Source organism: Caloenas nicobarica, chromosome 25, assembly GCF_036013445.1.
Source record: "Caloenas nicobarica isolate bCalNic1 chromosome 25, bCalNic1.hap1, whole genome shotgun sequence".
In the NCBI taxonomy this organism is placed as follows: Eukaryota; Metazoa; Chordata; class Aves; order Columbiformes; family Columbidae; genus Caloenas; species Caloenas nicobarica.
Window position 1 is genome coordinate 4,994,126 of NC_088269.1, and position 20,106 is coordinate 5,014,231.

Sequence of the window (20,106 nt, forward strand, 5' to 3'; positions counted from 1 at the left end):
ACTTTATCCCTTCACCTTTGGGCTGAAAGCCAAGTCTCAGCACCCACCACTGGGGTTCTGCAGCTCTGCTGCTGAGCATCCACGCAGGGCTGTTTAAAAACACACACACACAAAAAAAAAAAAATCACAGAACTTAAAAAAAGTCTAATTTGCAAAAGAAATGAGCTCTATTTTTAGCCTAAGCAGTGTTTTCCCCTCCCCAGGTCCAGCGCATTCCCTTGGGCTATTCCGAGATAAACCCAAGGCCTCAACAGGAGCTCTCAGTGACATACAGAAGGTAAAAGCTTGAAGTAAAACAAACAAAAAAAGTATTCTGAGCAATTTGTAGTTGGGCAGCGGGGCTACATCGTGACTCTATTACCAAGCAAGCGCAGGGTTACCAAGATATCGAATGGGAAACACGCACCTTCATCTCCAGGGCTGCCTCTGGAGCAAGCTGAACGCTATGGATTGCTAGAGCCAAATTAGATTTTGTGTTGGAGCCAAAACAAAGACCTTTAGAACACAGAAGAAAAAAAAAATTCCGATCTTATTAGGGATGGAGAAGGAATCGTCCTAGGAAACAGTCTCGAAAAAACAAGTTGTGCCCCTCAGTACCCGAATATGACACAAAGGACCTTCCAACACCAGTGAGAAAATCCCCGTGTCCCACCCAAACACACGTTTATATGGTTTTTTTCCTCCACTGAGTTTCCTCCACAACTGCATTGAGATTAGAGAAGTCACTGGAGGCCACAGCAGAACTGAGCCTGCACAAACACACAACTGTTCCAAACACGGACGTTTTCCAGCTTGGAGCAAAGCGCCATCAGCTTATTGAACAGTTAAAAAGGTAAAAAACTCAGTGCCAGTCTCTGGGATCTAAAAAACCCAGTTCTAAACGTAAAAGCATATAGCGTGGAAGCAAGAAAAGGGACGCAATTTCCTTTTTAGATGCCAGATTTCTTCTATTAGAAGTAGTCATCTCAGCACCTGGCTTGTTCCTCTCATGGCCCCAAATTTCTTTCATTTCAACTTGGAGTTGAGCTACTGAGAACAGGAAATAATAAACGTACAAGAAACAGCAACTCATTAATCAGTGCAATGATAATTTAAAATTCAAGACAAACGAAACATTCAACATAGAAAGTGACAGGGTTCATCATCATCCTACAACAAACCTTCTCCCAGGGGAATATTCCCATTAACAAGTACATCCCAGCTCTGGGCAGCAGAATGGCAAATGTCGACCGGGGCCAGGAAAGTGGGAGAAAAACAAAGATGACATCAAACTGTTTTCAAATGGGGCAAAAAAGGGGAAAGGGACCTGTGATTGCCCACAGAGCCAACAGTAACAACATCCTCACTGCTCTCCACTGTGAGCAAGTTGATGTGATGTTTACAAGACTTGGAACACACAGTAGTATTAATACAAAACAAGGTCGGATGAGCTTTGTAAGAAGTGGAAAAGCTGGTGCATAGCACTTTGCTTTGAGACTGCTGGATTTCTTTTCAGCCAGACGAAATCATCTGATTCTCTCGGCTCCTGCAGCAGGATCACTGCGGCCTTTGTTTCCAGGCGCCCAAGAGCCGCTCGCGGGGAAGCACCAGCGCTAAACCCCGACCAGACGATTCCCACCAACAAACTCACAGCTTGCACAACATCTAGTTTTTAAAGACAAGAACACGATATTCTCTTTCATTATGGCCTTCAAATTTTGTCTTTATCCTCACTGTTGCTCCATATTGCAAATAACTTCACGACGACTGCAATCTATAAATGGTGGTTTTGTGCTTGATCACATATTGCACACCAGGAATCAATAGAAGTCCAGGGAGTTCCACTGGGAATGTGGAACACCCAACCCAAAGCTCTCACGAATATTTGACAAACCTCCACTCCGCACAGCTTCTGACAGCCGGTATTTATTTGCAAACCCCTGTTCCCATTAAAACAGGAGCAGCTCCCACAGCATATGCCATAAAAACAAGTCTCTCAATTATTCACACTGATAGTCAACATCTCCCCATGACGCTGGATAACTCAATAACCGCTCTGTTAAATGAACACGGGGTTTGAGAGCGGAGCCTCTGCAGTTTAACTTGAATCTTATGCCCAAAAGGCTGGTGTTTCGGGCTGCGGAAAGACCTCTCCCCAAAAATTCAATCTATTAATAAAACCCGCTACTTCCTCCAGCCACAAAAATCCAGTTTTAAAGGGAACCTTGCGCTCTGCTTTCTGAAGGGAACTACATGAGGCTCCTCAGAGCTACTGCTTAATGTCTTTACCTAGAGCAAAAAGAAAAAAAAAAAAGACAATAAAAGGCAAGCAAACGCCATCCAGTCACTGCACATGACAATTTTGTCAGCTATATTTGTCCTGGACAGGAACTGCGCCAAACTGCAGGTGCCTTAACCGTATTTGCAAATCAGTTTTCCTCCGAGGGAAACATCTTCCAAGCCTCTGACGTTAAACTTTAACTAACAAAGCCGAACATGGCCATTGCAACCCTGTTCTTACGGTTCAAACTTCCACTTGATCAATTCAATATTTAACAAAGAAAAGCAGGGTATGAGCAGAGTTTTAAAGCAACAAGAGCAGCCGTTTCACCCGCCCTCAGCATCCAAGCACAGGGTTGCCAGCTGAGTTTTAAAGGTGGGGTTCGACTCACAGCAAACGAATTCGGAGTTTCTTCAGCAAATTTAGAGCCTGTGAATTGTTCAACAAGGCAGCGACTCCTCTCCTCCCCTGAGATTACCTAGGAGGCATTTGCCAGCAACCTTGCCAGCCAACCTGCGCGCTGCACGGCTCCATCCCGAGTTAATAAACTGCTCACCCTTGTGGTTCGCAGGGGTAGCATGTGAAAAAGATATTTATTTCAAAGTTGCATGCATAATATGCAACTACCTGTGTCACTGCAGTCCAGGCAGCATTTTGGACACTGTGCAAGTTCTGCTAAAATATTATGCAAAAAAACCCAAACCCCTCGCTGTTTCCTATTTTTACTTTTTCAGTGGCTGCACTGGATCCTCAGAGGGTTTTCCAGCCCACCACGCAAACCTGACTTGCTTAAAGCCACTGTCACCAGCTCCCGTCCACGCCAGCAACACTCTCATCCACGCAGGGGTTTGTTTGTAACACCAAACAGTTTACCTGAGCCTGGCAGCTGGAAAACAAAACAAACACGCTGGGAAAAGAAAAAAAAAAAAAAAAAAGCAAAAGCACAAACCTCAAAGCTGGGGGGAGGGGGGGCACGGCGGCTGCAGGGGCACAACCCCGGGATGGGGGGGCTGGCAGCCGCTTGTTCGTTTCCACGGCGCGGGGGGGACCCGAATTTCCCCAAATCTTCGCTACTGGAAAACTCCCCATTGGCGGCGGGAGGAGGCAAAGGCCGCTCGGCCGGTGACCAGCGGCGGTGCAGCCGCGCTCAGCCCCGGGGGTGACACACACTTAAGGCCGGAGCCCCCGGTAACCCGGCCCGGGAAGGCCGCACCGCCCGCCCGCCAAGGCCGCTCGCCCCCGGGCCCACCCGCGGCGGAAACCCGGGGAACGGGGGCGGCAGCACCGCGGCCGGGGGCGGCCCTTCCCCCGCGGGGCCTGCGGGCCGCGCTGCCACCCCCGGCGCGCCGGGCCGGGCCAGGCCTCACCTCACCTCACCGCGCCGGGCCGGGCCGGGCCGGGCCGCGCCGGGCCTACCCGCGGCTCCCTACCCGCACAGCCCGAGCGCTCGGGGAGGACGAGGCGCGTCCCCCGCTAGCTCCGGGGGCGGCCCCGCGGCGCCGCCCCCCCCTCACCTGCACATGATCCGCCATTTTGCTCCATTCATGCTCCGCTCCCTCCGCCTCCGCCGGGCCCGGCCCGCGCCCCCCCCGCCCCGCCCCGCGCGCACGCGCCGCGGCCTCCGCGCCTGCGCACCAGCCCGGCCACGCCCCCTCACCGCCCGGCCACGCCCCCTCCCCGCCCCGCCGCGCTGCGGCGCGGGTGACGTCACGACGGCGGCGACGCAGAGGAGGGAGGGGCGGGATTTGTTGACATGGCGCTTAAAGGGGCCGTGCGCCCCGAGGGAGCCCGGTGGGTCGGAGCGGCGTTCGCGGTGTGCGGCCGTTCTGTGCCCGGTTCCTGCACCAGCGCCCCCAGTTATCCCCGGCAGGGACGAGCCTAGCTCCCCAGAAGCCCCTGCATCACTGTTCTCAGTGCCCCCAGTGCCCAGCACCAGTGCTCCCAGTGTCCTGCAGCTCTGTGCCCAGTTCCTGCACCAGCGCTCCCAGTTACCCAGGGGAAGGGACCAGTCTAGTTCCCCAGAAGCCCCTGCATCAGTGTTTCTAGTGCCCCCAGTGCCCCCAGTGCCCAGCACCAGTGCCCCCAGTGTCCCGCACCAGTGCCCCCAGTGCCCAGCACCAGTGCTCCCAGTGTCCTGCAACCACATCCCTGAACCCAGGTCCTTGCATTGGTGGCCTCCAGTCACCCCAGCCCAGCACCAGTGCCTCCAGTAGGCAGCACCAGTGCACCCAGTGCCCAGCACCAGTGCTCCCAGTGTCCCGCAGCCCAGTCCCCAGTGTCCTTGCACCAGTGGCCTCAAGTCACCCCAGGCAGGGATGAGCCTCATGCCCCAGCAGCCCCTACACTGGTGCTTCCAGTACTCCCAGTATCACAGAATCACAGAATGTTAGGGATTGGAAGGGACCTCAAAAGATCATCTGGTCCAATCCCCCTGCCAGAGCAGGAACACGCAGGTGAGGTTACACAGGAAGGCGTCCAGGCGGGTTTGAATGTCTGCAGAGAAGGAGAATCCACAACCCCCCTGGGCAGCCTGTTCCAGTGTTCCGTCACCCTCACTGAGAAGAAGTTTCTTCTCAAATGTAAGTGGAACCTCTTGTGTTCCAGCTTGAACCCATTACCCCTTGTCTTACTGTTGGTTGTCACCGAGAAGAGCCTGGCTCCATCCTCGTGACACCCACCCTTTATATACTTATAAACATTGATGAGGTCACCCCTCAGTCCCCTCTTCTCCAAGCTCAAGAGCCCCAGCTCCTCAGCCTTTCCTCACACGGGAGATGCTCCGCTCCCTTCAGCATCTTTGTACCCAGCACCAGTGCTCCCAGTGTCCTACAACCACGTCCCTGCACCCAGTTCCTTGCACCTCCAGTCACCCCAGCCCAGCACCAGTGCCCCAACCCAGCACCAGAGCCCCAGCAGCCCCTACACCAGTGCTCCCAGTTACCCCAGCTCCTGCACCAGTGCTCCCAGTTACACCAGCCAGGGACATGCCTTGTCCCCTCACCCTCTTCCCAGCCACATCGTGGCCAGTTTTGGCACTGGGGGGATGCACCGCCCTTACTGGGAGCACTGGGTCAGGGCTGGGGGGTCATTCCTTAGCAGCGCAGCCTCTAGACCCGTTTTAGAGATGGGGAAACTGAGGCACGGCCGCAATTTCTGCTGAGCCACCAGACACAGGAAGCCGGAGGAAGCAGAAGAACCCGAGCGCACGTCACACGCTGGGACGGCACAACTTGTCCCGACGGCAGCGCGGCCGGGACGGGACCCCCCCAGGGCTGCAGGACAGGGGGGGACGGTGGCGCGGGGCGGTGGGTGCTGGTGGCCGGAGGATGGAGGAGGCGGTGGTGAAGCAGGGTGTGCTGCACCTCCAGCTCCAGCAGACCTTTGGGAAGGTGAGGAGGTGGCGGGGGGTGCTGCTTGAACCCATGCTGGGGCTCGGCTGGGCTGAAAATGGGGGAGACCCACGGGGGGGCTTGGCTGGGCTGGATATGGGGGTGCAAGGTGGGGTGGACCCAAAGGGAGTGGGATGCTCGCGCCCATGGGGATGCTCTGCACCGATGTCACGGGGATGGATGGTGTTGGGGACATGCCACCAAGAGACCCCCCCGTAAAGGGGGCCAGAGCCGTGGGACAAACCGGCGCAACCCCCCGAGTCTCGTTGCTTCCGCGGCTGATGGTGGCCGGGGTTTGGCAACGGCTCTTGTGCAAGAAGGGGAAGGAGCCGCCCGAGTGTCCCTGGGAGGCAAAGCCGGGGCTTGGTCCCCATGGCCACCACCTGTGGGGGCTCCGAATGCCATGGGCAGGCTGGGGGGCGGGCAGGGGGCAGGCAGGGAGCTGCCATGGAGGATGCTCCAATTTTTGGTGCAAAACTTCCTCTCCCGCCGCTTCCCCTCCACCTCTGCATGACATGCTGTGAATCGCTGCCTACTCGCAGGGCGAGTCGGGAACCCAAAAATCGGTGGTTTTGGTGAAGATGGAGGAAATAAAGAGCTGAAAGTGCTCTGGCAGGGGGGTGCAGGGGAGGCGGGGTGGATCCCGGTGCTGGGTGATGCTGGGATGCTTGTCTCAGGGATGCTTTTCCTTATTCTACCCACTTCTGCCAACCCACCAACACTGGTGCAAGACCCCGCAAGGGCACATGTGTCCTGTCCCGGGCTCACGCGTGATCCTCATGGAAGGGTGAAATCAGAATGGCCTGATGCTGCATTTTCACTCCTCTCGCTGTTTCTCCCCCACGGGCAGAAATGGAGGAAATTCTGGGGCATCTTATACCGGGAAAGCTCCTGCTCCACCGCCCGCCTGGAGCTCTTCGAGGGCTCGGTGCCGCCGAACGCCGAGAAGCTGCGGAAAGGCGAGGGCAGCAAGCGGCTGGTGAAACTGAGCGACTGCGTGCACGTGGCCGAGGCCAGCGGCGATGCCACTTGCCCCAGGGACACCGTCCCCTTCCTCCTGGAGACCACGGACAAGCGGTACCTCCTGGCCGCCGACGGCACCGAGGCCAGCGGCTGGATCCAGAAGCTGTGCGAGCTGGCGTTCCCGGTACGGGCTGGGATAACTGGGGGGCACTGGGAGCCATGGTGGGGGGAGCCCGGGGGGGTTTTGCGGTGATGGGGGAGGCTGGAGGATGCTCTGTCCTTGCTCACCCGCCGCTCTCTCCCGAGCAGAGGAGCAGGGAGGAGCAGGCGGCAGGGAAGGACGGGCAGCAGACAGCGCCGGGCACCGACGGCGAGTTCTCCATGGAGGAAAATACCCTGTACAGCTTCCGGGAGAAAGGTGGGCACCGGGATGGGGAGAAGGTGCAGCAGAGTGGGGTTTGCTGGCACAGGAAGCAGCAGACATAGAGTAATTTTGGTTGGAAAAGCCCCTCAACATCAGGGTCCAACCACAACCCACTCCTGGCACTGACCCGTGTCCCTGAGAACCTCATGTCCGTCTGTCCAACCCCTCCAGGGATGGTGACTCCAGCACTGCCCTGGGCAGCCTGTTCCAACGCCCCACAGCCCTTTGGGGAAGAAATTCTCCCAAATTTCCAACCTCAACCTCCCCTGGCGCAACTTGAGGCCGTTTCCTCTGGTCCTGGCGCTTGTTCCTGGGGAGCAGAGCCCGACCCCCCCTGGCTCCAAGCTCCTTTCAGGCAGGTCAGAGATCAGAAGGTCTCCCCTCAGCTCCTGTTCTCCAGCTGAACCCCCAGCTCCCTCAGCCGCTCCCATCACACTTGTGCTCCAGCCCCTCACCAGCTCCGTTCCCTTCTCTCAACTCACTCCAACACCCGCAGCATCTCATCCCCCGCTTCCCCAGGCACCTCGGCCGGTTTTGCAGCCCCCGCTGTGGCTACGTGCTGGCGGCCGGGTGGAAGATCTCCTGAAATAGCATCTCTGTGCTCTTCCTGCTCTGCGGTTTGGCTGTCTGCGCTCTCGGGCTGCTCCCCCTCCAGCCCTTATCGGCCGGATGCTGCTGCCCCAAATGCCTTGGCGTGTGGGGGTCACGAGCCCCACAGCACCTCTTTGCGGTGGGAGACGCAGCCCTGCTCCTTGCAGGTGTTACATCATTGAATCGCAGAATCACAGAATAGTTTGTGTTGAAGCAACCTCCCGAGCTCATCCAGTCCAACCCCCTGCCATGAGCAGGGACATCTTCAACTAGATCACATTGCTCAGATCTATTAATCTTAAATTATTATTAAATCTTATTATTTATTAAACTAAAAATGGCACCCTCCTCCATCCCCAGCCGGCTCGGAGCAGCTGTTCAAGGTGACGGTCAGGGCCACCGAGTCCTCCGAGCGTTGCCGGCTCTGGGGCCGGTGCATCCTGCGAGCAGGGGAGGAGGCGCTGGAGCTGCTGGATTTCCAGACCTCGGACATCATCTACAGCTGGCCATACCGCTTCCTGCGGCGCTTCGGGAGGGATAAGGTACGGGGGACACCGGGAGGGTGGGCTGGCAGTGGGATGTGACACAGGGACCTGATGCTGTCCCTCCCCAGGTGACCTTCTCCTTCGAAGCTGGCCGGCGCTGCACATCCGGAGAAGGCAACTTTGAGTTTGAGACCCGGCAAGGTAACGAGATCTTCCAGGCCATTGAGTCGGCCATCAACCTGCACCGGGGCCGGGGGGCTGAGGAACCGCGACGGGGTGGCCCTGGGGACGATGCCCCCCGGCCGCTCGGCCACGCCAAGATGCCCAGTTGGGCGCAGGGACACGAGGAGCCCCGCGCCACCAAGTGCCCCTCGCTGGAGTCTGCCCGGGAGGGGAAGGTGCCAAAAACCAAGCTGCCAATGCCCCCCAGCAGCTGCCCAGGGGTTGGGGAGCCGACGGGAGCTTTCCTGCCCCCCCGCAGTGCCGATGGCCCCTACGCTGAGCCCTGCAACGCCCTGCGCCGGGGGAACCCCCCGGGACGGAGGCAGGATGCTCCGGCCAAGGCGACCGCTGAATGCGAGTACGCCGTCCCCTTTGACACCATCGCCAAGACCTTCGTGGCTCATCAATTCAGCAGCGTGGCCTGTGGCTCCGAGGGTGTCCCCGACCCCTTCTACCACAGCATCGAGGAGGCAGGGGTGCAAACGAGCAAGCAGCCCCCACCGCGCCCCACCGCCGCCAAGCCCGAACACATCTACGATGAACCCGAGGGTGTCTCTGCCCAAACCATCTACGACGAGCCCGAGGAGGTGAAGGGGGAGGCGTGGAGGCTGCAGGCAGCCGCGGAGGAGCCCCCCGGGCACGAGTACCCCTACAACCCGCAGCGGGACGACTACGCCGTGCCCAAGAGACCCGTCCCGGCCCGGCAGCCCTTCCTGCTGCAGGGCAAGGAGTGGCTGGGGGACACCGAGTACGACAACGTGGTCCTCAAGCTGGCGAAGAAGAGGAACCTGCAGTGAGCGGGATGGGGAAGGAGAGGAGGGGAGAGGAACTGCCCCCCTCCCGCAGCCCCAACCCCCCAAAGTGGACCCCTCCTTCCCCGGCAGAGCTGAGACCCCCCCAGCTCAGCGCACCCATGGCCGGAGGGGAGGAGGTGAAGTCGTTCCCTCCAGAGCGGCGGGGAACAGCTGGGCAGCTGCGGGGAACATCTGGGCAGCTGCGGGGCCGGCAGCCGCTGGAGGGCAGCGTGCGCCTGCCGAACGGGCAGGGCGGGCAGCGAGCGGGCAGGGGACCCTCCCGCAGCCCCTCTGCGGCTCCGGGACCCCCGGCTCGCAGCATCGGGGGCTCCTGCGGACCACAAGCCCCCCCACTCCTCACCCGGCCAAACCTTGGGATCCCCAGTTCCCCCATGCACACTCCAGGGGATGCACACCCCAAACCCCAAGATGCAGCTGGACGATGCTCATCCCAGACCCTGAGATACAGACAGGCAATGCATGACCCCAGGCGTGCAGATACTACACCCCAAGATGCAGCTGGATGATGCACACCCCCCAAGGATGCTCAGCCCGTGCTGGTGAGTTATGCACACCCCTGGGGATGCACATCCCACACCCCAAAATGCAGCCAGACGATGCACAGCTCCAGGATGCTCAGCCCCAGGGAAGCTCAGCCCACTCTGATTGGTGATGCTCACCCCCAGGGATGCAGATCCCACACCCCAAGATGCAGCCAGACGATGTACACTCCCCAGGGATGCTCAGCCCATGCTGGTTGGTGATGCTCACCCCCAGGGATGCAGATCCCACACCCCAAGATGCAGCTGGATGATGCATGACTCCAGGATGCTCGGCCCACGCTGGTTGGTGATGCTGACCCCCCAGGACACACACCCCACACCCCAAGATGCAGCCAATGATGCACAACTCACAGCAAACACCCCGCCTGCAGATTTCTTTTTGCCTGCACTGGTTTTTGCGCACTCAGCCCTTGCTGGGATGGCACCACAGCCACACACAGCCCCCAGCCCCCCCGGGACGTGCTCGGTCCCCCAAGCAGGCAGCGCCAGGGCCGGGCACCGAGCCTGCCCAAGGGTCATCCCGCGTCCTCGCTCAGCAAGAACAGCAGCATAAATTTCCACTGTCTCAGCCATGTTCTTATTTTTAATTCTTCTTTTTTTTTTTTTTTTTTTTCTACAAACCCACTTTCCAGTTCCTCTGAATTATAGATTAAATACTCAGCTTTATTGTCATGGTGATTTTAGTGGCTGGTTCCTCTCCTTCTGGGACAGTGAGACCAGTACATGGCCTGGCACAGCCTGACCTGCTCTGGGTCACCCTCCTCCTCCTCCTTCAGCCCTCGCTTGGGGACATCCAGCCCCTCAGCCGGGCACAGTGAGAGTCACCAGCCCCAATTCCCCATCAGCAGATGGTTCCCTGGCACAGAACAGTCTCCCAGGGCTCTGTCAGTGCCCATCACCCCGAACAGACCATCTCTAGCGCCCACCAGCTCCATAACCACGATGGAGGGAACTCAGGAGCCGCTGCCTGTCCCCCAGCACCCTGGCAGGTCTGCCACCGAAGGCAAAGAAAAGGCATGAATTATTTATAATCTCTTTCAATCAAATAAAGGCTTAGGTGCTTGAGTTAATTTCCCGGATCCTGAAAATCCAAAGTGCAGACTTTTAATAAGGCAAATTAAGTGCTTTATATATTACACTGATTAAAGCTCCGTCTCTATCACACGCTGAATCGGAGGGGCTGGGAAACAAACAGGTCCCTCGTGCAGGCAGCAGTGGGCAGAAACCCCTAAAATGGGTCAAAAAATAAAAGAACAAACAAGTTTTTCGCAGTTTTTTTCCAGTGAGTGAAATTTAGAGCAGGGAAGAGCACAGACTGTGGCAGCTTTTGCTGTGCGCTGGGACCTGCTGGTGATGTGGGCAGAGGTTTGGAGACGCGGGGTGGATGGAGGGATGGGAGATGCTCTTCAGCCCACACTCCCCGTCCTTTCCTGGGTCTGTTCCTATGGCAGCGAGGGGTGATCCCCGTCCCCAACCAGGCTGGTTCCCATCTCCAGCCCTCAGTATGACCAGGAGCATCCATCAGCGCCACCGGCTTGGTCATCTGGAGCGATGGGGACTCCTGACAGCATGATGCCATTCACCGGGAATCAATCGCTTAAGCGTGTGCTATTATTAATTAGCGCTCATTATGGTGGTTATTCATTATTAATCGGTGTTAACACAGTCCTCTCTCTTCGCCGTCCTCCAGCCTGGCTCCCTACTGCAATCCTCGCTCCTTCCAGCCTCCTCCACCGCTATTTTTCTTCATTAACCAAAGAAATGGAAACACTTTCTGGACTTCACTTAAAGATCCTGCGGGTCTAACGAGATTTGTACCATGCCAGGCAGGCTAACGAGGAGTCGCTGCGAATGGCACTAATCGAATTTCACAGAGGCAGCAGCACGGGCCGGGCAAAGCGCCGGGGGTTTTGCTGCCGGAGTAAATCGCTCACAGCTTCCCCCATCGGCATGGACGGGGTTTTAGGGTGGAAAAGGGGCCATGTCCTGGAATATCAAGCCCAGGTAAGGAGAATGCGAAGGCTGGAGAAGCCCTCAGTGGGGCTCAGAAAACAAAATCGATGGCGGAGAAGGGAGGAAGAGATTACAGCGCAAAGCCCCAGACAAATGGAGAGCGCTTTAATCTGATTAGGGACTTATTGTCGTTATTGTATTATGCTGATTATAAATCATTTAGGAGCACAAGCTAATCAAAACAGAGATTTGTTCGGATCTTAAAGGGTCCAGCAAAAGCCCCTGCCCATCTCCCCTAGCACTCTCTGGGAGCTGCATCCCAGGGTGATGGGCATGGACCAGGGATGCAGCCCCATGGAGAAAACAGGGGTGATGCCAGGGTTTGGAGGGGCTGAGCAAGGAAAAAGGGATATGGACACCCCAAGACAGAGAAACAAAGCAGGAGCGAGCTCCCTGAGTAACCAGCGTGGGGATGCCGCCCATGGTCAGGAGACGATGCTCCTGGGGCCGGGTGTAGCGGGACCATTTCCCTCCCCTTGCTCCATGCACCTTGTCGAGGTAGCTTCTTTTTTTCATTACTGTCTCCTCGAATTAGAGATGTGCTCGTTTTGCAGTGCGCTCGCCGCTCGGCTGCCGAATCCCAGGCGCCAGCGATGCAGCTGCAAACTGCATTAGCGTCTCGTCGAGGAGGCCCTAATACTATTAGGAGGGAGGCATTATAGGTGCTAAATGACAAGTCCCTAATCAGCCCCGGGATTTATGTCAATCACGTTCGCTGCGCAGGGCGGAGCAGCGCCCTTCATTCAGAAAATAAATCGCCTAATTGGGAGGGTCTGGATTCACTCCGCCCGTCTCATTTCGGGAGCTCTGGGGCTCCTGGTTGCCTCCTCGGGATGGGGAGTTAATGATGCTGAGGACAAGGCGTAAGGTGAGGAGCAGGGAGGTGATGACTGTGGCCACGGGTTGGAGCTACAGCCGACTCCTCGCTTCACCCAGCCTGCTTTATTTTTTCCTTTTCAATGGCCTGAGAAGCGCGGAACTGGTCACTGCTGCGTTTTTTGCAGTGAACGCATCAGTCCGGACTCTGCTGAGGACTGTACAGGCAAAGAGAGGGGTAAAAGAGGCTTCTTTCCCCATTTTCCCACCCCGGCGTGGGTGCCCTTAAAGAGCTGGCCTGCCTCCCTGCCCTTGGCTTCAGCAAAATTAATTGCCAATTACCAGAAGTCCATAAAAAACAGCCTTTCTTGGGGAAGGAAGCCGTAAAAGCATCGTGTCCGCAGCCGTATTTCCATCACTCCGTATTGATCCCGTGGCCTCTGCCGGCCACGGCTTGGCCGTGGGGTGATGTGTTTGGCCCCCGCAAAACCACCTGCATCGATCCCGGGGACCTCGGCCAGCCCGCACTCCCCCCAGCAGCATCCCCGGGTGTCCCGTGCCCTCCCTCTCCTTCCCACCCATCTGGAGATATTTATAATGGGGAAAAAAGCCCCATAGCTGCAAGGGGCATGTTGTGGCATGAGCAACCCCCCAGCACTGAAATACCCTGTGGATGGACAGGGTTTGGGGAGCATCCTTCTGCGGGATGCAGGGGTGCAGGAGGATGCAGCTGGGCTCTCCCACCGAGGCCAACGTGATGCCCCGTGAGATTGGGCATGCTCCAGGGAGAGCATCGCGTGCAGAGCCTGGACCAAAGGAGCAGCTGAATTTGCTGCTCGGATATGGAGGAGAGCAGAAGGGCTGGTGGCCAAGCATGTGGGGAGGCAGTTTCCTTCTGGAAAGGCAATTTGCTGCTGGGTTTGGGCCAGGGGATGGAGGTTCTTATGGCACTCCGGTCTTGCTGGGCTGTGGCGGGTAACGGGAACCGGAGTGTTCCCGCATCCCGCCCCGAGCCCGAAAATCCCTCCATATCATTTCCCAGCACTGAATATTGCACGAAGGCTAAAATACCAATAATCTGTATTACATCAGCACTTCATGGAGCCCGGCAGAGAGTTTTAGCTCTTTTTTTTTGCATGTTACTCCAACACTTTCATTACAGGAAGCTCATGATGGCAAAGCGGGGGATGTGGCCAGAGCCTGAATTTCCGAGTCCTGCCGTGTCCCTGCCCGCTCACCCCATTGCAGCTGCAGAGCCAGGTTGCATTTAAACACCTAAATCTAATCCGGAGATTTTTAAAAGCCCTCAGCTCCCATATGCCTCTGCTGCAGCGGATGCGTTCAGTACGTTCCCTTTGCCTAAAAACGCACCGTTTGAACAAAAATAATGCTGTGTATATTTTACAGAGCTCCCCCGCACGCGGATTTTGTCAGGGCTGCAATATAAATATCCCCACCAGCCTTCCGACACCCACCTGCCCAGACTGATGCCTAAGCAAGAAAATGTAAAAATCCGCCCTCCGCGCTAGTCTGCTGTTCACGGCAACAATTAAACAGCAAACGAGGATGCTGAAACCTGCCCTGCCCTGGCCGGTGGGTGCCCAGGAAGGGTCTGGTCCCCCTGGGTTTGACAAGGGGACCCTGGTGTCCCGGAGCGGCCCTGGTGCTGTGTGTCACCGTCACCGTGGCACAGGGCACATGTCCCGGTTATTAAAAGCCATTACGGGGCCGGTGTCACACTGTCCCCTGCAGAACTGCCACCTTTCCCAGGGACTCGTCTCATTAGAAAAGGAGCTGGGGAAGCGGCTGAATTTCCACCCTGCTGCTCTCAGTTATCTCTGCGAAAGGGGAGCCAATTTCCAGCAGCTGGTGAGAGCCCAAAATTATTATTAATTTCAAACAAAGCATATGCTTTGTGTTAACAATCCTCCGTGGTGTGGCAGAAGGGCCAATCCCATCCAGATGGCTCAACACGCACTGGGAATGACTAATGCATCTCGCCGGGAGACGGGCAGGGGCTGTGCCCGTCAGGGCCAGTGGCAGCAGGAGCCCGGCGCAGGGTCACAAGCAGCATCAATTGCTGCTTAAAACCAAAGAAAAGCCCTGTGCGCTTAGGTTAATGTCCCCACAGTGTCCCCGCACGCGGGGTGAGGCAGCAGGGATGCTGGCAGTCCTGGACAGCCAGCATCAAGCTCCCCCAGAGATGATATACGTGTATTAAGGAAGTACAAGTATACTAATAGAATATTAAGGAATATTTGGAATAGAATATTAAGAAATATTTGGTTCCTAGGCTGCTGAGACACCTGCTGTCCCAACAGACGGAGCCGAAGCATCCCCATGGGATGCTCAAGGCTGGTGCTGTCCCTGCCCGGTCTCAGCGCCCCAAAAGCAGAATCCCTTGCTGGATTTATGCTGGAATAGAGGATGAACCATTTTCCTTCCTGTCCCTGCATGCAGAGACAGACAGGAGGGCATTTTCCCTTTCCCATTTTGCAAAGGCCTGAGCGTCTGCGAGCGCTTTGGCACCCGGGGCCGCAGAACGCAGGAGCACATCAGGTTCTGCTCTGCTTGCCTTGGGAAATGACACCGATAGGTGTTAATGCAGAGTTCAGAGCTGCGTTTCCTCTTTGAAATGCAGCAATTACATCTGGCGTGAAAATAAAGAATTCTTTCTATTTTTACCGGGCAGTGCGAACTGGTACCATGGGTCACCTTTGCATGGAGATGCTGCTCCAATCCACTGACCCTGCGTGGGCTCAGCCCCTGGAAAGCACGACGGGAGCAGATATTCAGGGAAAAAAGGTTTTTCTCGCAGCAATGTGGACACAGATCCACCCCAAATGGGCTTTTGCTTTGGGTCTGTCCAGCTTGCAGCTGGATGAACACAATCCCACATCTGACAGAAACGGAGCATCTCCTGCCTGAAGATGGACAAGAATAAATCGCACTCAGACTCTCAGTCCCCCACGCAGGGGGAACCCGCCGAGCTTTGCCCTGGCAGGAAGGTGTCACCGTCACCACCCCAGCCCCAGGGACCCCGGGAAGGGGGTGGCGGGAGCGACAGAGTTTCTTTAAATCCCGCGACTGGAATCGGGAGCGAAGCATCTCCAGGGGAGAGGGGTAAAAATAGCGGCTGCTCTGTGTCAGCGACAGGAGGGCGGGAGGTGGAGCAGCCGGGGTTTTTATCGAGGGCAGGCTGCGAACACTCGGATATAAATAGGAGTAATTACTCGAGTGGGGGCATGGCACTTAATGAGGGGTTGGGCTGACACCGGCACTGTGATTGCACGATGCTTCGCAGCACACGCTGGAGGAGAAATTGGTACCCGAAGCCTGGCGAGAGTGAAGGAGCCCTGGGAAGGGGCGGGTGACATCCCTGGGGACACGGCGGTACCCAGCGGGGGACGAGCATCACGGGGAGGGGGGCTGCTTTGTGCCAGGGTGGAGGTAGCAGCTGGGGAAGGAGAAACACTCACATCCTAATTACACTCCCCATCAGTGGAATTGATACCTGGTGACCGAGTAATTGTGTCCAGGAGCTGCGGGCAACTGTTAGTTTTAATTAAAACCTGTGGCTGCATCTGCCTGAGGTTTCTGCGGGCAAGGACTCTGCTAGGGGGGATGTCTACCCAAAAATGCCCTTCGTACCCCTCCTGCGCCTTCCCTGGGTTAACCCTGGATGGTGCCAAGACCTGGGGGTTTCCCCCTGTCCCACACCCGCTCCGTGCCATCTGGGGGGGCTCTGGGGGGCTCGGGGATGCTCGGAGCAGGCTGAGGGCTCTGGGGCTCTGCTCCTTGCCTATTGCACTGGAGAAAAATCATTATATCAAATTTCCAAGGTGTGGGGACCCAAAATCCCTGAGTCCAGACCCCGCAGCCCTGGGGAGCATGGGAAGGAGGGGGCACGGGGCAGGATCACCCCCGGTGCAGGCAGAACCCGCAGCTCCCGTTCCTGCTGACGTCCCACATTGCTCAGCGCTGACCTGTCCCCAGCCCTGTGCCCGGGAAGGTGACTCCCAGGCCATGTCCCCATCCCCGGTGCCATGGGATGCTGGAGGAGCCAAGGAGGGCAGCGCCGGCTTTATCCGTGCTGAACAGCAGTGGATGCGCTCAGGAGAGAGCTGGTCTGGTGTGAAGTCAAGCCTGTGCAAAAACCGCGAGAGTAATTGGGTTAAAAAGTCAATCACTGAGCCACAGATCCACTTTTCCGTGAGTTCTGCGCTCGCCAACACCCCAGACTCGCTTCTGCTTCAAATTAACCCGGCTCTGCTGCCAATGTCATCTGTTTTCTCAGCTGCTCATGACACCACATCTCCATCCCATCCCCTAAACACGCACCCGGCCGCAGACCCCGGGTGATGTGTAGGACCTGATCCTGCCCTGGACGTACCAGCACAGCGAGCTGCTGCCCCTTTGCCTCCCCTGAGCATCATTGCACTAAGGGAAAATGTGAAATACAGGACTGAGGCTTTGAATAACCCCTTTCTTGCTCCACGAGGACCGGAGTCACCTGCTCGTGTGGTGCTGACCCCATTTATTCTCTGCACCCTGCAGAGGTGCCACCTCCTGCCCTGACACCCTTGTCCCCAGGCTCCGCGGTGACGTGGAGCAGACCTTTGTCATTGTGGGGCTGAAACAGCACACATTTGAACACCAGCACTCCCCTTTTCCCCTTTTGGAGCCATTACCAAGGACCTTATCGCCTTTTCCCCCCCAGTAAGTGCAGCGCTCCCCCCAGCTCGCCCCGCAGCCCCTCCGGCACATGCCGTCACCTACGGCGCATTATTGCAGCCGTCATCTCTTTGCCATCCCCTAAAGCCCCGTTAACCATCAGCTCTGGGTTCCTCCGCCTGCCCTTTGTGACCTTTGCTCCTTTTTGGGCTAATTGCTGCCCCATTTCACCCTCATCAGCGAGTTGCAGGGCTGCTGCGCTCTCTGCCTCCCGAGTTATTGATCCCAAATTCCCCCATGGGGAACCTTCTCTCTTATTGCTTTATTATTTTTCCCCCAGCTGCTCTGTTACTGCTTCTCTGCAGCCCCCCCGTGCCCCAGCAACCCCCCAGCTCTGCTGCATCGGACAGGGGGGCATTGCACAAGGTGCCAGGGAACACCAGGCTTTTGGGAGCAAATGGAGCAGCAAAAAGCAAAGCACGAAACCGCCGAGGTGGAACAGCTTAAAAACAAGCTCTTGTGAGCACGTAGAAGGCAGGATTTTACCTGCATGGTGCAGTGCTGTGAGCTTCTGCTCCAGCTCAGGCTTGAGAGGAGGGAAAGTGCTTTTACACTTGAAAAATAGGGGGGAAAAAAAATGCAACCAACCTCGCCATGGACCAGCAAAGCCCGAAACCAGCCCTATCCCCCCTGCCGGGATTTATCGCCTTCCCAGCTCACAGGTCCCGGCTGGGGGGCAGCTGTTTGCCCAGCGCTGGGATTTGGCAGCTGTTACTGAGCCCACCCAGCACAAAATTGGCTCGGAGCTGATGTACCTGCAGCAGAGATATGTATTAATGACTCCAGGCCTTTGTAGTCATCCTTTTGTAAATGCAAGGAGTTCTAGGACAGGAAAGAGACTCCGCTGACCAGAAAGGCATTGCCGACCTTTTTGAGACTTGCGAGCTCACTGCGAATAAATAATGAGGAAAAATGTGATCTTTAAGGGGTTTTTTCCCACCCGGCACCTCTGCTCATCTCCACCCAGACACGGTACCCGGCTGCCTCGCATCTGTCAGCATCCGCAGCATCCCCGGCCCTTTGCTTTTGTAGTTTGTTTGGTTTTGTTTGCGCTTGCCTGTCAGCTCCCCTTCCACCAGCATCCCAGATGAGAGCAGATCGCATGCTAATAAATTCCGGATTGGCAGCCGCACCCGGAGACGGGGAAAAGCCGCGTGGATTACAAGAGGAGCTTCACTTCTGCACCTGGATTTGCTTCTCAGCCCAAGTTTCCCCTCTGCGGGTAGCGATGCTCTGCCCTGGGGATGCGCAGGAGGTGGGATGCAGGGATAAGGATGGAAGAGAAGCAAGTGATGGGCTTTGGACCATTATAAAGGTGTTCACACTGCAAACAGCCCGGCTATGCCCCGTGCCCATATGTGCACATATGTTCAACCTGTCTCCATGTCACACACAGCCCAGGTCACCCCAAGACGCTTCCCACAGCACCCGGGATCCAACAGCAAAGATTAGGGCTGTTGCCTTTTCTTCCATGGGGAATGTAATCCTCCCCCTTTGAAAGGCGCATCCTCCGCTTGATGCTTCCTGACATTAATATTATCATCTCCCAGCAGCTGCAGAGCCCTGCTGTCGCCTGCGATTAGGGCGCTGACACAGATCGGTGCAAGATTTCACAAGCGTCTCATTACCGTCGACTCCGGTTCCACGCGGTTTATGGAACTCATCCCGCATCCAAACCTGCCACCGCTCAGCCCCGCTGCATGCTGATGAGGGGTGACGGAGGGGGACAAACGCTGAGTCCCCCTCCCCGCTCAGGTCCTTGCAAGGAGGTTTTTTTCCTCCAGAGCAGCCATGCAGTGGGTGCTGTGGGATGGTACATTGGTTCTACTGGTAGGGCAGCATCTTCCAGGGGTGTGTCAGAGGTTTGGGAGAGGGGAAAAGACCCCAGAGCTCCCCCAGCATCCCGGGTTTGCTGGAAAGCCATGGATGTGAGGGGGTCTGCAGCAAAACACAACCTGCTAGTTTCAGACTAGCCCCCACGGGGGCCGGGGATGGGATGCTGAGCCGCACGCTGATGCTCTCACCCATCCTAATTGCACAGGCAGCGGAGATTTTCGGAGGCAGAATGTAATGACGGCGGCTGGAGCCGGGCCAGGGCTTTGCGGCGAGCGTGGGGGCTCTTTCCGAAAGTGCCGCGGGTTCATTAATGGCCTCGGACAGGCGGGAGCTCACCGTTTGCTGGCGCTGGGGTTTTATTTTGTGCGCGGCTCCCGGGAGAGCTGCAGTTCCCAGCAGCACGGTGGCTCCCGAGCTCTGCTGTGCGGCTTCGGGGACATGTGGCACCGCTGGGGACCGGGATGCTCCGTCCATGCAAACCTCCCGTGATGATCTTGAGGGTCCTTTCCATACAAAATGATTCCATGATTCTATGTTTTTCCGCCGTGCAAAAGCACCAGGGTGACAATCCATATTGCTGGTGTCCTCTATCTCTATCCCTTGTTGCAAAATCAAAAGCCACTTTCAGGTTTCCGTGCACCCTGTTGCTTTGTCGCCGGGGTCCTGGGTCCCAGTAGGAACTGGGAGGATGATGGTGACTGTGCTGGGTGACCTGGGATCAGTGACAGGGATTGGGGCTCCCATTCCCACCCAGAACCCCCCGGCCAGGAGCAGAACTCACAACGTGACCCCGGTCCCCAAAGGGCTCATCAGTGATACCAGCAGAAACTCCTCGCCTCCCTGCAATTAATCAGAGCAGCTATTTGTAAATGAGCTATTTGTAAATGAAGCCAACCACTGCTCATCAGCTGGAAAATGCCTCTGCCGCTCCTCTTGCTGGGCACAAGCTGCTGAGCCGTGCGGCAGACACTTTAAATGAGGTGTCTTGGATTTCTCTCGCTGCTGGGTCTTTTTTC

The 20,106-nt window shown here is 56.9% G+C and overlaps 2 protein-coding genes across 2 annotated transcripts in view; one reads left to right on the plus strand and one right to left on the minus strand.

The window, feature by feature from the left end:
- Nucleotides 1–3,848, minus strand: part of XPO7 (exportin 7) — a 39,902-nt gene extending 36,054 nt beyond the window's left edge. The window contains exon 1 of the mRNA XM_065651529.1: nt 3,775–3,848. Coding sequence (XP_065507601.1) covers nt 3,775–3,792 — 18 coding nt within the window. The 5' untranslated portion in view covers nt 3,793–3,848. The remainder of the gene's footprint in view (nt 1–3,774) is intronic.
- Nucleotides 3,849–5,586: 1,738 nt separating this feature from the next.
- Nucleotides 5,587–9,131, plus strand: DOK2 (docking protein 2). Its single transcript, XM_065651816.1, has 6 exons — nt 5,587–5,649; nt 6,500–6,796; nt 6,922–7,030; nt 7,988–8,169; nt 8,241–8,476; nt 8,594–9,131. The coding sequence occupies exons 1-6, from the start codon at nt 5,587–5,589 to the stop codon at nt 9,129–9,131; spliced, it is 1,425 nt and encodes a 474-aa protein (XP_065507888.1).
- The last annotated feature ends 10,975 nt before the right edge of the window (nt 9,132–20,106 follow it).

What these genes read in the sequence shown, in the direction of transcription:
- DOK2 (XM_065651816.1), top strand. Translation starts at nt 5,587, where the DNA reads ATGGAGGAGGCGGTGGTGAAGCAGGGTGTGCTGCACCTCCAGCTCCAG. An exon ending in TCCAGCAGACCTTTGGGAAG is followed by an intron (nt 5,650 to 6,499) that starts GTGAGGAGGTGG and finishes CCCCACGGGCAG; the next exon opens with AAATGGAGGAAATTCTGGGG. An exon ending in TGTGCGAGCTGGCGTTCCCG is followed by an intron (nt 6,797 to 6,921) that starts GTACGGGCTGGG and finishes TCTCCCGAGCAG; the next exon opens with AGGAGCAGGGAGGAGCAGGC.